Raw genomic sequence first — 24,276 nt, 5'->3', positions numbered from 1 at the left:
TATGAAAGTATTTAGACACCTTTACTTGCGAATGTACGGATACCATTAGCGAAGGGTGGACATGGGCTGTTATGATCCGAACATAAATAGTGCACACTAAACTTTGCCAGTCATTCGTATTAGTTTTCATTGAACACTACAATTTCCAGTTAATGTTAGTTAGTTTTTAAATTTCAATTAAACCCTGCATAAACCAAGTCATGATAGATAAATATTCGTATATCTATAAAGTATGCCATTAAAGCATACATAATTTTGGATATTTCAAAATATAAGAATATTTATTTGTTTATGTATTATTGTTATTATTTATTGTATTATGGTTTTGTTTTTAATGAATTAAAAAAAACTTACCAATTCAATATCGATTGTTAATTATTCAATGAATTGTCGGATCGCCCATAGCATACATAAACTATTATGGTTTGGTTTAGACACGATTTAATTGTTTTTCTTTTAAATAAACATCCCTATCTACAAATTGTAGTCTTAGTTCAATGAACACAAAGAAATATAACTGACAAAGTTTAGTGTGCACTATTTATATCGGTTCTTAGCAGCCTACCTCCACCATTCGCCACTGATGTGGACTATCCATCCTGCGGCTTAGAGTTAATAATACATTAATTTTATGGGTAGTCGGTTAATATAAAATTTATACTCTGAGGAGGTATTTTGTACAATTCCATAAAAATCATAATGACCGGGTTTCACCTTTGGTGGACTGTTTTATAAATTCTTAAAATGTGTTCTGTTTACTCACATGGTAGATTCCTCGATGTATTTGTATAACATGTTTTTTTTAAATGTCGCTTTGTGACCGTTTTGCATAACTAATTTGTGTTGCTATATGTAACATTTAAAAATAAATAGATTAAATTAGAAGATGTTGTTTTGGTATAGATTTTGATAATACTGGCATTAATGATAATATGGTATCAATGAATGATTGCTTCAAATGCGGGGAAATTACTATTTTGACGGATACAAGGTGGCTCTGATAATATTTGTATATATATATATTATTATAATGTTTAATATTGTCTTAAATTTGATTTAATAATATTGTATATTGTTTGTAACGAATGCACTGATTTGTTATTAAGGCAAATAATTTTCAACAGTAGGTGGAACGAAATTTCGCAGTCGTCTCCAATCGAAGACTGATAGTCGAGGTGTGAGCACGTCAATTTGTTTTGTGATGCCGTCGGAGGAATATATTGTTAAGATGACTAAAAAACGTTCCGCATGTACTTGAAAAAGAAAATATGTCAATGAATAAACTATTATTATTACGAATATAATAATAAATATAACATTAAAAGGACGCATGTTGAATTTTTATGACAAATTATATTTCTTGCGGCTCGCGTCATTTGCACAATCCGCGCATCGCCTAGTCATGATCTTTTTAGACCATGCCTCAGCTGAAGTATAGAATAAATACATGCAACTGTATCATGTAATAATTGTGAACGAATGAATTTGGAAAGTGCTTTATGCAGATCTAAAATGAAGAATATTAAGCGGTTAAAGTCTGAACAAAAGTTTTAGGAAATATATTTATTACATTAATACCATATTTCTTTATCTTTTTTCGTCAAATGATAGGTACTTGTAGGTACATGCCGCATACTAAATGCTAAAATAATTTAAAGTGTAGGCCATATAGCTCGACGAAAAGAGAATTGCTGGACAGGTGTAACTATTTAGTGATATCCAGGTGGTAAAGAACATCTGAAAGGTAGATCTAGTGGCAGCTGGATCAGCGATATAGTTAAATTATCAACATAGTAGTCAGAAGTAATAACGGTTAAAATTACCCTATCTAATTCGTGCGCAGTAGAAGAAATCACAATCTGAACAATTTCAAGTTTAAGTTGACCCACTATAAAAGTCTGATCAGTTTGGAGATGCCTTGATCAACCAGTAGATTGGCCCAGACTAACAATGATGTCAATAATCATTTAAACTGCGCGTATAACTTATAATAGTATGTATTACTGTAGGTATTAGGTATTGCAAATCGATGCCTTAAATTTTTAATAAACCCATGTTTAGTTTCATAATATATCCGTTGTCATTGCACATTTTCAAATCACTCATTTGTTAACATGTTAAAATATACTTTGTAAAACTTTCTATCGGAGTTTGTAATTGAATTTTTGCAAACTATATTTGTCATGATATCCATGTTCTACGATGATTTAGTACCTATAATTATTATATTATTTATTTCTTTTCCATCTAATATTATCTTCTATATCCATATAGAAAACGATCAAAAACTAAACGGTTGTTTTTTTCTCAACTGTATTAGGGAACCTTCTTTACCTAGGTTTAAATATAATTATTATGATATCAACATAATAATATTTTAAGTTATAAGTAATCGATTCTCAGTTCAAGCGTACTTAACCGGGCAAGTGGCCGTATCGTATGTACAGTAATAGATAATCCATAATAATTATTATTAGTAGGTAGGTATGTCATTATGTTATTTATGTTGAGGAAAATGCCTGAAAATTGTACCATGCAATGTTTCATTTTGTATGATGGCATTTCCTTTTAGGTTAGTCATGTAATATATTGTAAAAAATTAAAACTTGGGGTTTTCCCGTTAAAATACCTACTGATAATTATGAAATACTATTTTTACTGTGGAAATTATTACACAAACTCCGCCGTAATTGTGACAAACGTTTTGATCACTGGTTTGCAGCCGGAAGCAGTTCAAAATCACCCGTTTGTCACTCACGGTGGGGTAGTGGTATTTTGTCAGATTCTGAACACGTACATCGTGTCTTACAAATTCTCAAATGTCACAAAAGACGTTCGTTTTATTCAATGCGTCGAGCAAAAATAGCCAACACACATTGCTCAGTAGTCATTACAGACCTTGTTCAGACCACCTCTATTATGTGTAGGGCCGTATGTTCCTGATAATGTAGGTGCCTACTTTATTAATATGCTTTTCACTTTCACCATCAACCTTAGTTGTAATTTCACATCGTGAGGAAATTAAAAAGAGAATTTTCACGATGGTTCGACTGATTATAGAGAAACAGTGTTGCCAACCGTACTATAATTATTGTACAATACTATAATTTTTGGTAAATATACCAAAAATACTATAATTTTGAAGGATTCGAGACGAAAAATTTTCCTGTACTATAGTTTTTTCAGAAATACTATAATATTTACCCTTTGGTACTATAATCAACATAGAAAAAGATGGCAACACTGAAGACAAATAATAATGTTCAAACTATCAGCGTTAAATACCTAATTAGGTATTGTAGAAAACTGTTTTACCAACTGATCGTGGGTACATATTACAATGTTCCAATGTCATGATTTGTACCTAGTTTTATTCTGCTTCTCGTACATTTTTTTTCAAATGTCGGTATAGGTAGGTAGATAGCTATTGCGAACGAGTTTCGCAGCGGCGGGCCGTAGATGCCCGAGATGATGACTGATTTTGAGGCCCCAACGATACAAAAATAAACTAGAATCCATACAACTACCAATATACCTAGTGAAAATATCAATACACCTATATCTCTCCAAAAAATCACACATGTAACTAAAAATAATTATTATTGAAGGTAACACTGATGACACATAGTAATATTAGCGGTTTAATTGTTTTGTGTAAACGTACGTAGTTATCTGTTTGAGTGTTTATATTGTAGGCACCCTTAGTTGCAGGGATTTTGTTGACAATTTAATAATTGTTACTAGTTTGAACGGTTTCGAGGCCCCTTTTAAATCTTTTGACGAATCGATTGAGTTATCTTCGTCAAATAAAATCGCCACTGGATTTTCGACATCCTGCACGGGGTTGTCCACCGTCCGTCAATATGGCTCAATCGAAATACCTTGGGTCATTTTGTGCATGCAGAAAAATAATGAATAAATTCTGTCGTGGCACTGTCATTAAAATTCGCCCTCTCTGCTCATTCCATTAACACCACACTGACGCGAGGTGTCGTCGCCGGACTTAATTGACGGCAGGCAGGTATCGGCGATCAATGTTGTTTGCAATATTTCACACCTATTAAATTTAATCTTTCTTGGTCTGGCGGAAATGTGCGCACGTATTACTTAGAGGGAGAGTTGATTATACGCTAATGAAATCTGTTTTGTTTTATAAAATCGCAGTCTTAATTTTTCATTGCTTCGTTTGACAGTAAACGAGCAGGTACCATACACTATTTGTGCCGGTGAGACAATAGGAATAGGTAGTAGCTGAAAATGTACTCTGTCTTTTAACTAAGCAAATTATGTACTAGTTTGCAGTGTTTTCGAGTTAAAATTCTTCTCTATTTTATGAAGTGTTTAAAATTACGTTGATACAGTAATAGTTCACGTTCAGTTCAAATATGGGCAAGGTAAAGGTATGTATGTGTCTTGTTCTTTCGATAGAAAATACCCACTATGCTGTAGAGTTGTTAAAAATAAAAAAATACCTTCACTTTGACTAATATGTAATATATACAGATTTAATACGAAGTAATCGAAAATAACGGTTTATATTCATTTTTATAAAGTTTAAACGTGAGTGAAACACAAAAAGTCACCGGATTTCGAGTTACCTATTCGCATAGCAAATGAAATGAAATAAATCTTATAAATATATATAAACAAAAAATAGATATTGCCATGAATAGTATATAACGAAATATTTATTCGAATTTTAGTTCAGATGTTATCCGGTCCTGAAGATTATTAAATTATGTTGAATAAAGACTATATATTGTGTTATATTTTAATCAATGTCATGTTCAGAACAATAATCTTGAAGAAAACCTTCTTGTAAGTATATAGAAATGGAGCCTATACTCATGAAAGTAAAAACAAAAAGTGATTAATAGGACAACTAATTTTCATACAAACTCTAAAAAGATTGGCATTATATATCGCATACAAAAGTGTCGCTTACGTCAAACTGAAGTTGCCTTCAGAATTTTAATGAGGAAATCACAGATGGCTTCCACGTAGAAGAAGATAGGTAAAAGTTATTTAAATGTCATCTAAATATTATCTAAAGTTTGCGTCGAAATATTGAAAAAATAAAATCGATAATATTGTTTTTTTTCTGATTTACTTAATATACATAAGATCGCTATTAACATAATATTACATAAACTATTTTACATACCGCGATTATTTACATGGCTTACAATTAAAAGGTTACTCTACATAAGGTTGCAATTACATATATATATACCATATATCAGATTCGTCAGTAGTACTACCCGTAGCAAAGAGTCATGAGTGACATTAAATCACTCATGTATACTCGTCTAATTATAAAACATTAGTTAAAAACTCTATACTTGCACTCGAAAAAATCAGTTCAATGAATATTTGTCTTAGCACGAGAATAATAATGGTAAACCACAATAAATTTTCATTTAATTGGTGAAAAATCAAGATTTAATTTAAATAATCGTATAATGTCGTGTGTTTTTATGGGATTTCGTAGCCTTAAACTTAAAAATGCAGTAGGTGTCAAAATACATCTGCAGTGTGAAATAATGTGTTAGTTGCGATTTTGATAATTATGATTTTACTTACGTCTAAAAATGTCTAAAAGATGTCTAAAAATGTAATACTATCGAGTAAGGGTGGTTATCGACTACAGTCGTCGTAAATAAGGATGAATACAGATCTTTACATAATTCGCTGATCTTTTCAGTATTATGGTTGAATGCAGATTCGTTATGACGAGCTTAACTTTTAACTTTTAAGTCATCTCAAATTTAAATAAGTCTGAACGTCTATAACTTTAACTGACGGTTTAATATCGACATATCGCGAAATCCACTAACTTTATTCTTTCTTCTGCTACGTTAACTTTGAAATATATTGTTGTAATATTATGTCTTATCAGATATACATATATCATTGTATTGTCGACTATTTTTCAACGACTTCTACATAAATAAATAATGAAATAGTTTTTTTGGTAAATTGTTGTTTTATTTGAAATTTTCTAGTAAAAGTCTGAAATTTAGTTAATACTAGGTTTGATACATAATTATTCGTATACATTTTATTACTTTCGCATTCCTAATTTATTTCTGAAAGTTGTTACTGAAGAGTGGTTTGTTACACATATTATGTGAAACTTCGCCTATTTCGCTCCGGTATGGTGAATTTTATTATATTGTTAGAAAATGTTAGGTTAGGTGTTCCTAGTATATACATTATGAAACCAAAATTCAATAATATCAAATATTACATAATCAACACTAAGTAAATTTTGTTACATAACAATTTTGTAACGATATATAAAGTATATATTATTCTGAGAGTATACATATGTGCCTTATCTGTTCACTGTAGCTGCTGGTTTCTACTAAAGATAGCCAGTATTAATAAATATATCGATACTTCACAGTTGTGAAGTCCATCGTATCATTTTAATTAAATGATACGATGGACCACCGTTTAACTATCAACATCCAACATAACATAGTAAGAATAATTTAGAATTTTAACCTTTTTCTGTGTTTATTATATTATAAATAACACTACTTATTATATCATAACAAGACCGGATTAATTTTAACTTAATACTAAGTACGAAAAATAAAGTACTATGCCATGGCTTTCCATCAAAATTAATATGTATTTATTTATTCAAAATATATTTTTTCAATGCGTTACATAATACTGTTAGCGCCTTGTCAAAAACTAAGCAAATCTTCCTTGTCAGTCTATTATAAAAGCACTAAGAAATCTACTCCACTTACCCCTTTACTTTACTTTAGTAGCACTAATACAAATAATCAACCACTCACGATTTCTTTTAATTAATTAAATTATCGGTCGACCACAATCGACAGTCACAAATAAATTGCGCACCTGTTGCCATGGGCTACCTGAGTTATTGCTATTAAAGGTGTAAATCTTATTAGACTCTTGTGTTTTTGCTACTTGCTTAATATCAATATTATCTAATGTGTATCAGAGCCACATACATTTTAGCACAGTGTCTATTTAGCATTTATAATGTTTACTAATGAGAGTTGCATTGTGCTAGTGGCGTCTATTAACAAGGGTAGGTATTATTAATAAACCCTAGTTCAGATTCTCCTAGTATTTTAATCGGGTTGCGAGAAATTTAGCAACTAAATGTGTATAAACATATTATATATATATATTTTTTTATTTCATATAATAATGGTTTTCCATCAAAACTTTGATAGATAATGAACAACGTTACAGTAGAAAATAATAATATAATATTATGTTTCATTTTGACGAAAGTTATTTGACTTTATTACTCGAGTTTTGTGTCATGCCTGTGGAACATTAAACTTCTGATCGTAATTCTAACTCTTATTTTGAAATCAATATAAATTAAGAATATCATTCTTGGTTTTTAATTGTACGACGCGTGTTGGAATATTGTGATCAAATCAAAAACGTTGGGGCAATAGGAAAGTCATTAGTTTTAATTAGGGCTGTCCCACATTAAAGTGACAGAATTGAATTGACGTATTTATGTCACGAACCATATCGATTATAGTAATGATGCCTTTCTGTGTAGTTTAGTTTTCTACTAATAAGGGGTCATGTCGATTTATTATATATATTAAGAAATGTATCTTTGAGGCATATCTATTACTCTCTACTATACATATTATTTATTTATATATTAAAAAAAAAACAATAAAATATAGGACTATTCTCCGGGCACGGCGCAATTTGAATTCATCAAAAATATTTGACTTGGAAAAGATACATATTACTTAGGTTTTTCCAAGTTATGTATTTTAAGTCAAGAATACTGAATGTTTAAATGCTGTGTGTATTTTCTACATTTAAAGCTGTTTCTTCATTCTAACCTGTTGTAGTCAGCTGAGAATGTCCCGATTTTCTGACGAAAACGGTCCTGATAGTATCAAGTAGTTTATGTAGTAATACAATGTCTTTTCACAAAGAATTGATCGTTAACCTCATACGGACAGTATGCAGTTATCTTAACGTGAAAATCCATTAACTTCAACATATTGACATGTTATTATATAAATTATTTTCAGATTATGCTGATAATATGACAGTTTATCTTTGCGCGTAATTCATAATTCGATACACCAGTTCAATAGGGGAACAACTCAAAATTTAAAGGTTTTGAGTTAAGAATGCCATTTGGTGTAAAAAGGTCTTCTCTTTATAATTCAGCAAAAAAAATAATTAAATTTTTTTTTGAATGTGTCATAAAATCGAATAATCCTTTCTAATATTAATCAGTAATTCCATTATATAATCATATTTATTTGTTAATTCGTTATTAAAATGTACAATTTCACTGTGCATTGATGAATTCCACTAAATCAAATACAAAAAAATATACACTTTCATCGAAATCAAGGCTTTAAAATTAAAATAAGAATTACTGCAAAAAATTCAAACGCCATTATCTCGGAACAAGGTTTTATGAGTTGTTCCCCTATTGAACTGGTGTATCAATATGTATATATTAAGTTTTACATTCGAAGTGCCACTCTAAATGGAGAACTGGACTATAATCAATTTTTATAACGTCGAATCTATGTTTCTATTTCTATGGTTTTTAGATTTTAAATATTTTATTCCTTCAAAATAATATTACCTTGTAAGACGTAAGACATTAAAAATGATATCTGACCGCAACGAAAGTGATACATTAACTTTGACGTTATTTCAATTTAGATAAGCCTTTTTGTTGTTGATTGCGGTTGAATATCTGTCCAAGTGTGGTTTTTATGTTGTTTTTTTTTCACTCGTCACAATGTCAGAAATAAGTTTTTATCTATTCTATTTTAAAGTACATATTGATAGAAAAAATGGCTTATTAGTCATTTTCTATTCGTTTGTTTTATGGATCAATGTCTTTTCAATTTAACTCTCCATTGGGATAAGAACTAAATTTAACATAATACATGTATTTCTACTGGTTGTATTAGACGAAAGCTATTTCAAGACTCTTGATAATGGTGTGACAATATGAAATATGTATCCTCGATCTTCTTATATATTGACGATGTTACAGTTAATTAATTTTAATTACTCCAGCATTCTAATAATAATAATCCATAATCAGATTAGGGTTCTTTTATTTTTGTGATCTATAATATACTTATATATATATGCAATTGGAATATGCTTATAACTTCTAATTAATCTAATTAGTAAACGGAGCATGTGTATATGTATGCACATGCACAGAGCACATATTATTTGAGCCCGCATTTACGGTTTTAGAGACGATTGCTCTATCACGGCCATGTGCCACGGCTGGAGGCTAACTGACTTACGGTGCCGCATTATTAATTGCCTCGGTAAGAAAGGTGATAATTACGTAAAAATAATAAATTGTTTTTTTTTCAGTAATGGCAAGCTATAGATATACTATATAAATATGTAGTACTTACTCCTCGAGTAGTTAGTTAAACTGTTAGTTATATTCAGATGCAATGTTAGTTAATAACATAAATATAATATATTTAGTCGGATAGTTAAACATGAAACATGCATCGATGATATCGCTATCTGAAAGCAACAGTGGGATACGTAAAACATAACAATTTCGAGATAATTGAGCTTTAATGTTTGTGTCATAGATGTGAAAGAGTTAATAATATTTTTTTTTCTGTGGCTTATCTGTATAAGTACCATTATTAACAGTAAAGTATCTCAGTTATCATTTTAATAAATGCAACAGCGGCATTTTTTCTTTGCAACAACTCTGATTCATTATGTAGGTATAGCTTTCAGCAATCGATTGGCATATTTATCTCAAAATCGACATCACGTTATCTCACTTGTTTTGAGGTAGCGATATGTAAACATATTTAGTTAAACTAAGTCTTCCCGATTGTTTCATGCTAAATATAATTATAATAATTGATTGTATACCTGAGCCGAGCATCTGCAGACTCCGCAATCCACAGTCATTTTACCTCCAGCGCGAGAATCGGCGTCGAAATAACGATGTTGTGGGCAGCGCCGCGACGCTGAAAACGCCGTCGCTTTTCCTTTGCGCGGCGTCGCGTGAGCCGCCGTGACGCCCGACCCGACCTACTTACGCAACGGTGGCATTACAACGCCGGCACGGGCAGCGTCGTCGGGCGACTCTTTGAGACTAATACGCGGGGTCACACATTACATACCTACCGACAGTTGCAATCTATCCATCGTTACATATATTTCAAGTACAGTCTCATCAGAAAATGTATGTATACATAACATACTTTGAATATATATAATTATATATATATATATATCGTCTCTGTTCTGGCAGAACACACTAACTGGAGAATACTAGTTTTGAGTAATTTGACTTTGAAGTTGTTAAAATATTTGAAATGGTCTATCATGTGAGTTTATTAAGTAATCGTAAAAAGGATGACTTTAAAATAAAGACTGTTTATTTATTAAGAAGGTTTCCAGACGGTATAGTTTGAAATAAGGAACATTTTGGTATAACTAACTCAATATGTCATTTTTTCGAATTAGTGTCTTCTGCCAGAACAGTGACGATATATTATATATCAGTGGCGAAGGGTGGAGGTAGGCTGTAAAGATCCACCATAAATAGTGCACACTAAACTTAGTCAGCCATGCGTATTTGTTTTCATTGAACTAAGACTACAATTTATACACTATGGTGTTAGTTACTTTTTTAAATTCAATTAAACCCTTCGAAAACCATGCCATAATAGATAATAGTCAAAAAATACTCGTCTATCTATAAAATATCTAAAATTATGCCAGTTAATTATACATCATTTTGGATATTTTATAGATAGAATATTTTTTTTGTCTATTATAGTTTGGGTAGGCAGGGTTCATTGAATTTAAAAAAAATGAACCATATTGTTGGTTGGTAATATGTATTCTTAATCCAATGAAAACAAATACGTATATAATAAATAAAATAATAAGTCTTAGTTAAATAAACACAAATACGTATGACTAACAAAGTTTAATGTGCACTATTTATGTCGGATCTTAACAGCCTACCTCCACCCTACGCTACTGATATATATAAATATATGTCTTGCTAGTATTTTCTTCTCTCTGTGCCATATCCGTTATTAGGATTTCGGCGATGATTATGGCGAAATATTTCCTGTCAGTCTCTGTTCTACACAGGGATAGAATTCTGATTTCAACCCAGTTTCTTATATCCCTGCGCCAGATCGTTTTATTCTTCCAGGGCTTCGCTTACCGGATATCTTACCTTGATTCATAAGACGCACGATGTGGCCTAAATATGCAAACTTTCTACTTGTTATTTGACCCTTTTCAACCGTGAGAATCGTAATTTTGTCTCTCCAATCGATGCATCCGGGCACACATATTTCGAAAGCTTTAAATTTGCAATGCATTGTTTCTATATTGTGTGTTCGTGGCAGCGAGAAAGTCAAATAACTTAACATAAATTTAGGGCAGTATTAAATTCAAATATTGTGATGAGGCCGAGCATTGATAAAAGATGTTATGATGTTGACTAGTAATTTTCTCCTGCGGCGGCCCAAGGTCACGTGCTTTATAAACCATGGAAACGTTTAAATGCATTGCATCTAACAACGTAAACCATCCCGTATATATGTATTGAATTTCAGTTACGGAGAGGCACTTGGCTTTCACAACAGGTAGATAATTGGATTGAGGTTTTTGCACTTTTCTAATTTGGGCGTAAGTAGGTACGACAGATGGCTGCTATTGAAAAATGTGTATAGGGGTTGAAATTTACCGTACCGTAGGGTCGTTTGTTTATTACCCAAGCCGAAGTGTTAAATTAATTCAGATTCGGATAATACCTATTAATCATTATGTATAATATATATCAACGGATAACATCGTATCTGTGTAACTTATTGAAAGGTCAGTAGAATTATTATTGAATGAATGCATCATGACTGACTTAATTTATACTCTCGATAATCTGATTTATGATTACATCGACGGATTATATTATCTAGTTTGTTTAAGGTCAGCGCGTATCTCGTTACCTAATAATAATTATTATATTAAAAAATTCAAACCATTTCGTGACACGGCTATATCTTAGGAAGATTGCAAATTACACCCGCCGGCCATAATTCATTCAATTTGTCCAGCTAGCCCGATGTGGGACTGGGCTTCCTGTTGTCGAATTTTAAGTAGGTCCGCCTCGCCAATGCCGCAGGAGCACAATGCGGCCGCAATGCCGATCCTTCAGTTGCCGCCCGACGCCCGACAACGATGGTTTTGTGGACCTAAGCGGCCCCTTCCATTCGCGTCAGTTACTTATCAGTCTTATCACCACCAGTGTTACATAATATTACTCAGTGATCTGTGAGCCACTAGGAAAATGGATTTGGAAAGCGAAGAGGTCAGTTGGGGTTTTTAGAGTCAAGTATTTCCGTAAGGCTCTACTTTATGGAATTATGACACGCCTTTTTTCATCCCATTATTGTAGGTATTAAATTTAAATTGACAAAGGAGAAAATTGGATTTATCCAGGTACGGTGTAAATGACAAAAATTATGTATTATGCTGCCTGATACTTTTTATAAGCATGTGTACAATATCTATGTTATTTTCTACAAGCATGTTGTACCCACGTAAAATAAAAATAAATCAAAATAGCGGATATTGAGGAAAACGGTATTTTTTTTTTTAAACATGTATTTGGCTATTACGCCCTGTAATCCTAGATTTAACTGTGATAGTACCAAAATTAAATAAAAGTAACTATTGTATCTACTGCAATTATTTAGATAGCTTGGAAGAACTGTATAGGTACCTATCTTGAAATTACTAATCTGGTACATAAGTTGACCAAAGATAATATCAGTAGGTTGTTTTTAGTTCGGCAAATATTAAAATTGTTAAATTTACGATAATACAGTTAGTTGTCTTTGTCGCGTGGCTCATACATACAAAAATAAAAGTAAAGTGTGTATTAAAAGACAATTTCAAAATGTCTTGGCGAAAATATGTACATAGGTACAGTATACGAATCCCTTCGGAAAATCTCAGTCATCAAAGGGCTCGCAGAGTTTTAGAGTAAAAGTTTTAAATGACTGGTTTGAATGTATTCCTTCAGTCCAGCTAATCGTGTTATAAAATCAAAAGCAAAATTCCCATTAGAAATGCAGATTTTTTTAAATACTTATAAGTCGTAAAAACTTATTTTATAATATAAAACCATCTCCTATAATTTTCGCCACTATTTTTAATAATTAATTTAATATTTTAATTCTCTCTTTTATTGGTCGGGCCATTTTGGTGGATATTTAAAAAAAACTCTTATTTCGATTAAATTTTCTTACTTTTGAAAGAAAATCGATCTAATCAAGACAAAAAACGATTTTAATCGCACATATTATATTGTTAACATGTGAATTTTTGATGTTGAATAAAATAATATACCTATTAAGCAAATAATTCTCTTAATTAAAGTATGATCAGGACCGGTTTCATCCACGTAGACTACCCAGATTATCTGGAATTAATACGTATATAGTTTAAAGCTGTTTATTTACTTTATTAAACCAAATTGTTTCATTCAATATTAATGCAAAAAATAATAATGTTTGTTTCAATTTTGTGAAGCTAAAATTATTATTACATACATAGCTTTTTTCGTATATTTTTTTATGTCGATTTCATGCAAAATCTTGCATGCTATGTAAAATTAAAATTCGCTCGCTGCAATAGTGATATTATATGTACATACCCTGGCTATAGCCAAAGATCTCGTGGCTAACTATATCGTAGGCATATTATTATTATTTGGCCTCCCGTATAAATTTAATAGTCGATAGCCTCGTTTGATAATGAAAATAATCAAATATAATAAGAACGTAACACACCGCCGTTTATATGTGAGTTTATTTCGTGGAATATATTATTATTTTCCTGTTGATGTGATGGAAATGTTAGAAGCGATATATACTCACATGATTTATTTCTTAAATATACATATATATATATATATACCAACTTTAAATTGAGCCCATGATATTATGTACTAAAAAGTGCAATAAAATATAGTTGTATCGACATCTTTTTTTAAATTTAATGTTTGTTTAAATAACTGAGCATTTTCTCTGAAATACAAAATTTTGACAAATCTCATAAACATACATATCAGTGTAATCCTTATTTCTTGGACCCGTAGCTTAATTATTGGTTAAACACTCACCCTGCAAGCAAAAGATATATGCTCGAATCCTACTCGATTTGATGTATATTTTTGTGATTAATCCAGATTATATATTTCAATAAAAATGCTTTATATTTTAAAATCCTTGTGTTTATTCTGGTCTTGAATACATAAATAAATATATCTGGACACCCGTCACCCCTATAAACGTGTGTTTTGGGATGACCGAAACAACTATTGCACGTGCATAATTATTATGTATGGTTAATATTGTTAATGATGAGGAAAAACCTTTTTGTTAGTTATTTAGCTTCGCGTTTTTGATGTTTGCGGGCTATAAACTTGTTGTCATAATGATTCGTCACAATCTTTTTAGATGGGTTTATAGTATGTCTTAACCCGGAGCGACTGTCGGTATTCAATTCGAAACTGTAACATTTATACTATTTACAGAGATGTTTGTTTGTGGAAAATGCTTATTAATGCATATTATGCATATTAAACCATATTCTGATTCGGGTAGGAATCCGGCAGCTGGCAAAATACGTTGTTTGATTTCTGGTCATAGTCTCAATTTATTAAGGGAGTTGCCAGTAACCATTTTTATCATGTATATTACGAAGCCTCCTTTCGAGTCATTCAAGAACTGCACCGTACTGTAGAGTCTGGATTTACAATAAATAATGCTTTGGAAAGCAGAAGATTTTCAAAATAAAGTCTGTGAAAAATCATTTGTATTTTTATAATTTTATTGAGACAGTGAAAATTATAATAATATTAAATTTGTCCGCGAACATTTTTCTTTGAACATTATTTTATCTTACTTAAGCTGGCACCATAGACCATTCAGGTCCATGGCCGACTTCACAACCGTCGTCCAGGATCTCTATTCCGAGTTCTTTCTCTCTCCAGTCGGCCAGACTCTGCCTTTTTGCGTCCGTCTTGACATTATCCGCCCGTTTCCTCCAAACATTATCGATTAATTCAAAAGTTATTTAATAAAATGTGTTTCGTCAAAATAACAATTGCAATCACTCGATTACTTACTTGGTTTCTTACTACACCCTGTCATGCTCCAGCATTGGGGCATAGGGCAAGCACAAGTTCGCACCATTTCCTTCAGTCCATCGCCAACTCTCGCGCCTCTCGTGTAAATCGCTTTTGTAGCACCGCTGCAGCGCGAGGTAGGGCTTGCCACTCGATTTTTTTACCATCTCCGATCTAATAAGATCATAATAGTGGAGGATTGTATTAACAAGTTTTTATGAGAAATGGATGTTGGCCACTTGCTAAACCTATTTGGTCCATACGCTGACTCAAAACACACATTGAAAAACAATATCATACTCACGACTTTGACTTCACTTGTTTATTTTTTAAATATAAATATTAACTAAATTTTTATGACGTATGGTAATATTTGGCCCACAATTACTAGCATACAGATTTTATACTGAGTGGAATATCTTAAATTGCCTTTTTCCGAAAGTGCTCCCTGTAGACGGACTATAGAAGCTCTCGAGTAGAGAAATAATGATATAATAATAATATATAAAATAATAATAAATAAATAATATGGCATGAGTAGGCAATGCGTTGAAATTTTCCCAAATCGTTATAATATGTTTTCCTTATTCATATCTCTGCGACTGAAACAGTTATTATACTAAACTTGCACCGAAATTTTCAGTGTGATAATTCGAGTAGTTTTAGTGAGTTGCTATCCCAGGTCGCGCGCTGGTACACATTTTACGTATTGCAATAGCAAATAACATCATGCGACGACGATTTTATCTACCGCAAACGGGATGTGGAGTCATAACTCACAAATTATCTCGGCGGACACGGGAGTGTGGAGAAACAAAAAACGCGCTCCACACTTTTGCCAATTTTATAAACGCTAACAATTATTCATTGTGATACTTTGTCCAGTTATATCATATCATTGTGCCCACTGGCATTGATGCCGTATTACCGGTTACGTCTTCTGGTTCAGGCGATTAGCGGCTTATAACCAGGGTTGTGGAGTGAGTCTTCAAAAAAATCCTACACCGACTCCGATGAACATTTTTCATCAATTATTAATTCATTGACTGAGTACACTTTACATAAAGTAAAAAAAAATATAGTTTTAAATAGATAATTTACTAATGCAAGTGCGCGAGGGCACGGAAAATAATCTATTCACGTAAGCCATCCAATATATTGTAATAATCTATTTTAAATTGTATTTTCATTATATACATGATTTGAAAACACATCAGAAAATATTATAACCACTAGAAGAAATCTTGGTACTGTTCGGTTATACCGGAGGCAGCGGAAAACGCATTTTGAAAATAGCCGATAAACTGGATTATTTGTTAGGTTAACCTAACCAAACCTAACCTAACCTAACCTAACCCAACCTAACCGAACCTAAACTAACCCAAACTAACAAATAATCCAGTTTATCGACTATTTTCAAAATGCGTTTTCCGCTGCCTCCGGTATAACCGAACAGTACCGAAATCTTTTTGAAAAAAAAAATAGGACGCCTACGAGATTTAAACCCGCGCCCGTGTTCTCTACCGACTAAGCTATGTGCGTCCTATCTAATTGCGACGAAATTAAATAGTATTTTTTTATAATACTCTCTGAAGCGCTTTCTAAATTGAGTATTTTAAATCAAAGTATGAATATTTCCTTAATTACTAACCGGTGTCAGGAACTCTCCAAATTTTTGAATAAAATAATGCATTCTTCTTCTTCTCTTCTTTCGACCATGTCCGATCCTAATAGGATCATATGGGCCTCCACAGAGTGGAGGTTTGTATTAACAGATTTTATTTTTACGAGAAATGGATGTCAGCCACTTGCTCAACCTATTAGGTCGATACTCTGACTCATACACAAATTGAAAAACAATATGTGTACTTGCCAGACCCAGGATTCGAACCTGGGACCCTCGACAATATAGGCCGGCGCTTACGCCACGCGGCCATCGTGGGTGTACTATATTCTTAAATCTTGTGAATTATTCGTTGAATAAAAAAAATAGTATTTTTAATGTTCATTGAGTTAATACATATATTATAGTTTCTTAATATACTAAGTGGCAGGTAGGTTATTATTCTTGAATAGTCGTTAAAGTGAAGGGAGAATTCCGTCTCTTTTTTAAGTAAAACGATAACTGTGCCATCGAACCCCACTCGGTCCAATTCAATTTGTATAATAGTTACGATTTTTGGGGCTGTTCCAAATTATGCATATTCATTGAAGAATCATACATTTTTTAATCAATTAATTTAAATCAATATATTATTGAGTGTGGTGGTAATATTATGTTATTGGAACTACCTTTTTACCACTGTCAAGGCGTGTTTCACAATATGAAGGTCAAAAATAATATGATATAATAATAAAATTACTTTGATATAATATTATAATATATGCAATTGGAATACATTGATATACGAAAGGGAAAATTACATGCTTCGTTTCATAATATTATAGTATGTTGATTAGTACGTGTGTGTTTGTTTCACCTCAAAATGGTACAATGCATTTAGCATCAACGCACGTTTTCTTTATTATAATTTGTATGGAGAATATTCATTGCTATTGCATATAAGGTATATACTAGGGAAAGAACTTATCGATATTAAACTTGTTAAACAATCAATTGATTAATAATGATAGGTGACAAAGTAAACCCAATAAGATAAACCGAGTATTAATTATTGATAATACCAGTGCCTATAATATTATCTTTTGATGTGTAGTCATATTTTAATATACATTAAAACGGATTAATTAACATTGATTTTAATCAATTAACCGATGAACAATATTTATTTCTAGATGCCAATCTCTGGTATCTTAGTATCGGATAAGGCTTGATTTGTATTTATCAAATGCGTTAAATTGTTATCAACAAAACAATCTTACATCTTATGTATTTTTTTCATATTAGATTAACAACCTATAATCTACACACTATCTATTTATAATTTCACTACTTTTTACAACGTTTTTATTAGCTCGTATTCTTATTTGCCCGGTACAAATCTTGCAATCGATTTTGAACTAACTTCCCGACTAGCTAGACATTTGAAACTTTCAGAATATATCAGAACACGATGCCAATGCATTCTTTTAGCCATCTTTAAGTAGAATTGAATTCATTTTCAGTTAATTCTGTTTCGTATGAAATGTTATTTCGACACCATTATTGGTTGCTGGTCTGGGGTCCTAGCAACTACGTGCGTTACTATGGAAATCAATGACATGTCAAGTACAATTTTTTTGATCGTTTAAGCTAGTCAAGTCAAGTTTATATGGTTCAACAGAATTTAAAAACGTTGTATATAAAAAGTTCATTTTATCTTGTAATTATTTCTTATTAGATTAACAACCTATAATCTACACACTATCTATTTATAATTTCACTATTTTTTATATATATAAAGAAACGTACTCTCATAATCTGTCGTTGCTAACCGAATAACGAATGTTTTTTTATCAATCGCTCGTCCGGTTTAACATTTTTCAATATTATCCGTTTAATATTGTGAATATTGTGTAGGTTAAAAACAATCTGGAAACTGCATCGTTATATTTTACACGACACAACAAAATGTATTGACCATGCTTTATAACCGTATCGATTTTGAGAAATAATACTTTTTTACATGCAATGTTATGACTGCTATATGTTTTTTTTACAGGGCTGATTTAATGCATTTTTACTAGATATTGATTGGCTTTAATCAAAAATTTACATTTGCCTACATTTTTTTTATACTTACATAGTTTTTTTAAATTATATCCACTTCATTGAAATTCATTATTATTTATCATTAGAGATATTATATGACACTACTCAAAGCATAGTCCGACATAACATACCATATTATATAACATCATTTTGTCTTGTTCAGTATAAAATCAATTTTTATGTTGTTTGTTCTAAACTGATGTTACTCGTATGTTTAATAAAAATAACAATTTGCTTGAGTCTTTTATATTATGTCAAATCTCTTGTGATTTGTGTTTTGTTTATCTCATGAATTATTGATTAATACTACTACATTTTTCTGTTTTGTATCCATTCAGATTTTGAGAATTATTTACGTAAACTGTTAAACTAGCCTTTGAAAGACAAATCGGTTTTAAAAACCTAATTGGTTTTACTTTGTTATGTGTTATATCGTCATTATAATTAAGTTCTAGTTACATACAAGAACAATACACCAATTAAAGTCAGTTTTTTTCATAATATCGTTATGGAAATGCTCAAACGTTTCAGTGAAATATGTGCATTATTCTTATAGTAGGTAGTAACCCGTACCTAGGTATTTACTGGAGAAAAAATACTAAAAGCTACTAATATATAATTTTATTCACTACACTGACTATAATTATTATTACATCAAAAGTAATTCTCAATCTGAATGGACAATCTCATCTAAGTGTTCAGCGGAAAGTGTTGCTAGTGCCAAGAAATCCCGTTTCCACCGCCTACAGCAATTGCAATGTTATGTGATTTGCAATTTTAATGCATTAAAAAAATCGCACAGACCTCGTGGCGATTCTTTGCCAATATTTTTTTGGTCTAACGATTTTTGGCACTTGACTCTCGCTTCCCGCCGAATGTTTTATATTTTTTTAATAGTCTGACATGCATCTGAACCCTTAATTTGCACTTCTATCATTCCTGCACTGAACCTTCAAGACTTCACTGTGATTGTAATGGGAATTTTATACTATTTTTGGGTTAAATGTAGTTGTGTAGATGTATGCACAAAAACATCGGGGTAGTGACTTTTTTGACGTAGTTCATTGCCATTTAAAAATCTGTAATTAGTATTCATTTGTCTCATATATTTTTAAGTTACAAATGCATTTTTTTAATCAACCGAATAGAGAATCATTGTAAGCGTTTTTTTTTTAATTTCTACACAATTTTAAGAAGTGTCATTACTTTGATTACTTATTTAAAAATGATCATGATTGGTTTTGTCAGATTAGCTGACAATATTACATATCTATATATCATTGATGATATTTCTACATAACTGCCCTTATTATGTGGATAATCTAAGGGTTGAGACATACCAGATTAGTACTGACCGGGAAAAACGACCGTTTGGTCGCAAGAGACTGCCATTAAAATGACAATCTGCCGGCAGAAGTAGTTTCAACCTCGTTTTGCGGCTTATCTGTCTCTAATATTAATTCAAATAAATATTATGTTTGCGTGTGGAAATGATTATCTAAATCGATCAAATCATTATTAACCCTGTAATTTGATTTTTTTCTGGAAAATATAGCTTTCCTTCAGGGGTTGTCAGCAAATAAACGTTTGTCTCCAGGAATTACTAAGTTATTCGATTGTTTTGTAATGCCTTTTTTGTAACTGGTCATTTTACATCGCTCCATCAACACAGTGTAGTTTTCATCCCTTTCCGCCATGTTTCCCACAGCCCCTAGGGCGCAGGCATGCTTCAGTTTGTAGTGTTTTTGTGCGCATTGTGTTTACAGCACGGACGCTCGGATTCCTACCGGGTCGCTACGATCCCGGCACTAAAGGACGACAACAAAACCGCCGACGGACAGTACAAGGTTTTTGCTTTTTGTTTTATGTTTTTCGTTATGTGGTAACCCTATTGAGAAGCATCTGAGTGAAATCAAACTGTTAACTGTAACCTTTCACCTTTTTTTTTTTTTTAATACTTTACCTTTAGATGTTTAACTAACTGGGAACTATAATATCCATAATAGACTATCAATTCAATTCTGTCAGTTCTTATTGGCATTTAATTACAATTAAAAAATAACGTAAAGTCTTCATCAGCTGATGACATTTTGATTATTTGATTGTTAGAAACTCAACGTGCTTCTCAAATGTGTTACCTTGTTTTGTTTTTATACATATTATCGACGCTGGTGATTTCAATAGTACCGATATACAGATTTTTGAACTAGAGTGTTATTTATTATTACCATTTAAACTATCTATATGACATAATATACATTGCTTATTACTCTCAGCCTCGGCACTATAATTGCTTAAAAAATGATAAAATATACCAGTATGTCAGTTGGTATTTGTTACATTAAATTGGTTGAAACTGCTATGCTATTAACACAGTGGAGTTTTCACTTTTATCCTCATGGCTATTGCCAGTTTGTCCCTGATAATGTTTGAAAATTCCAACGTCGATAATATGCTCTCTCGTTTCCAAGGCAGCGGGAAGTTTTCTCAGATGCTCGATTGTGGTCGATGCCAAACAGATTATCGAAAAAAATCTTCGTCCTATGTGCGAAATGTGACGGCGCCCGTTCGCAACGCGACCATCTGACGTAGACGAATCTGTTCCCTTGGAAACGGGATAATTATTTTTGTTTCATATTATGTTTGTCAATTTATTTTATGTGTGCATTTTGTTTTTATATTCAACTTGTCTTCGCTCTTCAGGATTTTTTTACTCGTGTCAAACGTAAGGTAGAAGGTTCAACTGTAGTTCATTTCGAATTAATCGACTAAATATTTTTGATGAGAATAGGTCATGTTTTCGCTTAGTCAATGGGGACTATTTTTTTTACAGATCTGTTTTTCAATTATAGACGAATATTTCCAATCTACGCAATATTTGTATATACACACTTTGTCATTTTTATTTTCTGTACGAATTCTTCCCAATATTGATTATTAATGTAACAAAGACGTCTTTCGTTACGTCCAAGACGTAGCGGGTGTCTGACCTAGAGCTGTATTTTTTTTTGTCACCATTCAACCACCTTGTTTTTTTCTGTTGAAAAGACTAAACGAGGATATAGTCAATCTCCGAATTGCGACCAATCTTCTCTAACATAATGCTGGAGAAACATAATACCGTACCGGCAAATATGAGATGGATAAAATCTCTTATACAATATTTAATCTCTTTCAAGAATAATGTCGGGTGTCTTGAATCCCTTAAATCGGAAATCAACTTTTCTGTTCCTGATGAATACATAGCTCTTGAGTCTTGAGAATATATTGTCAGTATGGAGCGTAAACGAGGATTTTTCTTGTGGAGTTTGAAGGCTGACAAGAGTTGCTTTGCCTGTCAACGTTCATCTCATCTCACAAAAAACGTGACACCGTTAAAATAATAGTTTTATACGTAGGTTCAATGTCAGTATGTATATACGAATTTTGTTTTCCGTGCAAATGTGTCTTCACAATATATGTAGGTATGTGGGGTACATTAGAGGTAAAATTTTCATTTCTCAGTAAATGAGGCACAGGCATACATATGTTTATTATTTACTTTTCCAATTCAATCATTTAAAGCAATGGGTATTGAGCTTTATTACAGATCTCACTTTGGAGAAGTTCCCGTCCCAAACATGTGGGTGTGGGTTTGAATTAATTTCGGAAAATATGTGCCAAAGTATGCAGCCTTTCTGCGCTCGATTAAAAGGTTACGTGCAAATTGTACGTAAAACATTTCACCGTGGCACAGATCGCCGAGACCGTGAGCTTTCTATCGGAAAGAGATGACCGTATGGCGTATACTATACGGTCTCCAATTTTATTAGATTCAATAATATGAACATTTATTCAATTTTCATAGCTGATTTTGGCAAAATTCATGAATTCAAGAATGAAAACCTAACAAATAATCCAGTATATCGGCTATTTTTAAAATTTGTTTGTTGGTTTCCTGTAAAGTGTAAACCGACAAGAAACGTGTTTTATTTAGACATGCATAATTGTATGTCATTACTATACGACCCAAAGTGGGGAAATACCCAAGAGTTGGATACAACATTTCTCGGTGAAGTGTGATACGGCGTAACTGTAACTGCATACGTACTTCCGGACACGCGATTAAAATCACCGTTTACATTAATGAGTACATGCCGTATTGTTAACTGATAATGGTTACGTTCCACAGAAGTGATGCGATAAACATTATCGAACAGACTTATTTTTACAAATCACATACAGGATTTATAAAAATAATTTGAGTGATTGAGTAGGTCCTGGGTCCTGGCGACACTTTTCGTTGGTAACGGATCACACATAGCCAGCACACGTGCCGCGGCGTCAGATCGCCGTGACACAGTTCCACGTAGCGCGAGTGATCCACCGTTTAGCGGCGGTAATCGCTCGCAGCCGCTTCAAGGGTATAAGGATTTATTCCGATGTCATAAATTTGTCAGCTTTCGTCCTCTTCCTTCTCCCCTCGTCCTCCATCGCGTACCGCCGCCCACGTCGCAGATTCTCTGCCGTGACAAAGCGCCGCAGGGATTAGCAAACTTTTCCTCGGCTGCCCCGTGTGATACTTTCCACGTGTTCCAGTTGCACACAGGCAAGGCTTACTTTAGTAAGAAACTTACACACTTTTTTGTCTCTATTCAAAGTTTCCCTGGCCTCGTTGACAGCTTGACCTTCAGATCTCTATTATGTATAATATACATAGTAGTCATTTGTCATTCCTTCTAGTACGCCTTGATTAATGTACATACACGTTATTATAGTAAATAATCACACGGTAGTGTAAAACTCTGTAAAGCTGACTAAACATCGATAAATTCCAATTAATTATATTAATTTGAATCCTACAAATCACTTACCCATTCTATATTTCACCCCCTCCCAAATATTGCTTTCTCTAATAATCTAAACGGATCCATTTTATTTCTTTCGCTAACTGACCGTTGTGTTGACTGGTTTATAACTTTGTGACACTAAACAACTGTCAACTAACCTAGTCAAATCAGATTGTCCACGATGGCCAGTCAATACATTTTAAGTAATCACTTAACGATGTGTTCCTCGCCCCTCGTAGTGCAGTGCGTAAGGCGCTATACTCTCACCCGGGGGCTTTGGGTTCGACCCGGTGAGGTTACAAAAAAATGTGCTTTTCTCAAAAGTCTGGATGTTTATGTGATAGTCTCGCTTCTCCTATACAGAACTACTGTTTCACTACACTACTGCCATCGGGCCTCATATTTATATTTATATACATACTTGTCAATTCTTGGTTGATACGATATTTCGTACAAACAATCATTTAGCAATTTTTTAAAGCCAATTAAATACAATATTTTAATACCACTCAGAATGCTAATTAATATAT

General features: G+C 32.5%; 1 protein-coding gene across 10 annotated transcripts in view; it reads left to right on the top strand.

The window, feature by feature from the left end:
* Nucleotides 1–24,276, top strand: part of Atpalpha (sodium/potassium-transporting ATPase subunit alpha) — a 146,712-nt gene that overhangs the window by 84,767 nt on the left and 37,669 nt on the right. For 5 of the 10 annotated variants that reach the window (XM_085948410.1, XM_085948409.1, XM_085948408.1 and 2 more), the window contains exon 2: nt 20,684–20,764. The exons of 2 other annotated variants lie outside the window; for them this stretch is intronic. In XM_085948410.1, coding sequence (XP_085804536.1) covers nt 20,684–20,764 — 81 coding nt within the window. Of the gene's footprint in view, nt 1–12,210; nt 12,380–20,683; nt 20,765–24,276 lie in introns of those variants that run through there. 3 more of the 10 variants (XM_085948412.1, XM_085948416.1, XM_085948415.1) reach the window with 3 other exon arrangements.

This window comes from Rhyacophila brunnea, unplaced genomic scaffold (assembly GCF_057557595.1).
Source record: "Rhyacophila brunnea isolate RB1 unplaced genomic scaffold, BYU_Rbru_1.0 scaffold_20, whole genome shotgun sequence".
Taxonomy (NCBI): Eukaryota; Metazoa; Arthropoda; class Insecta; order Trichoptera; family Rhyacophilidae; genus Rhyacophila; species Rhyacophila brunnea.
This window is presented reverse-complemented; position numbering and strand designations above follow the sequence as displayed.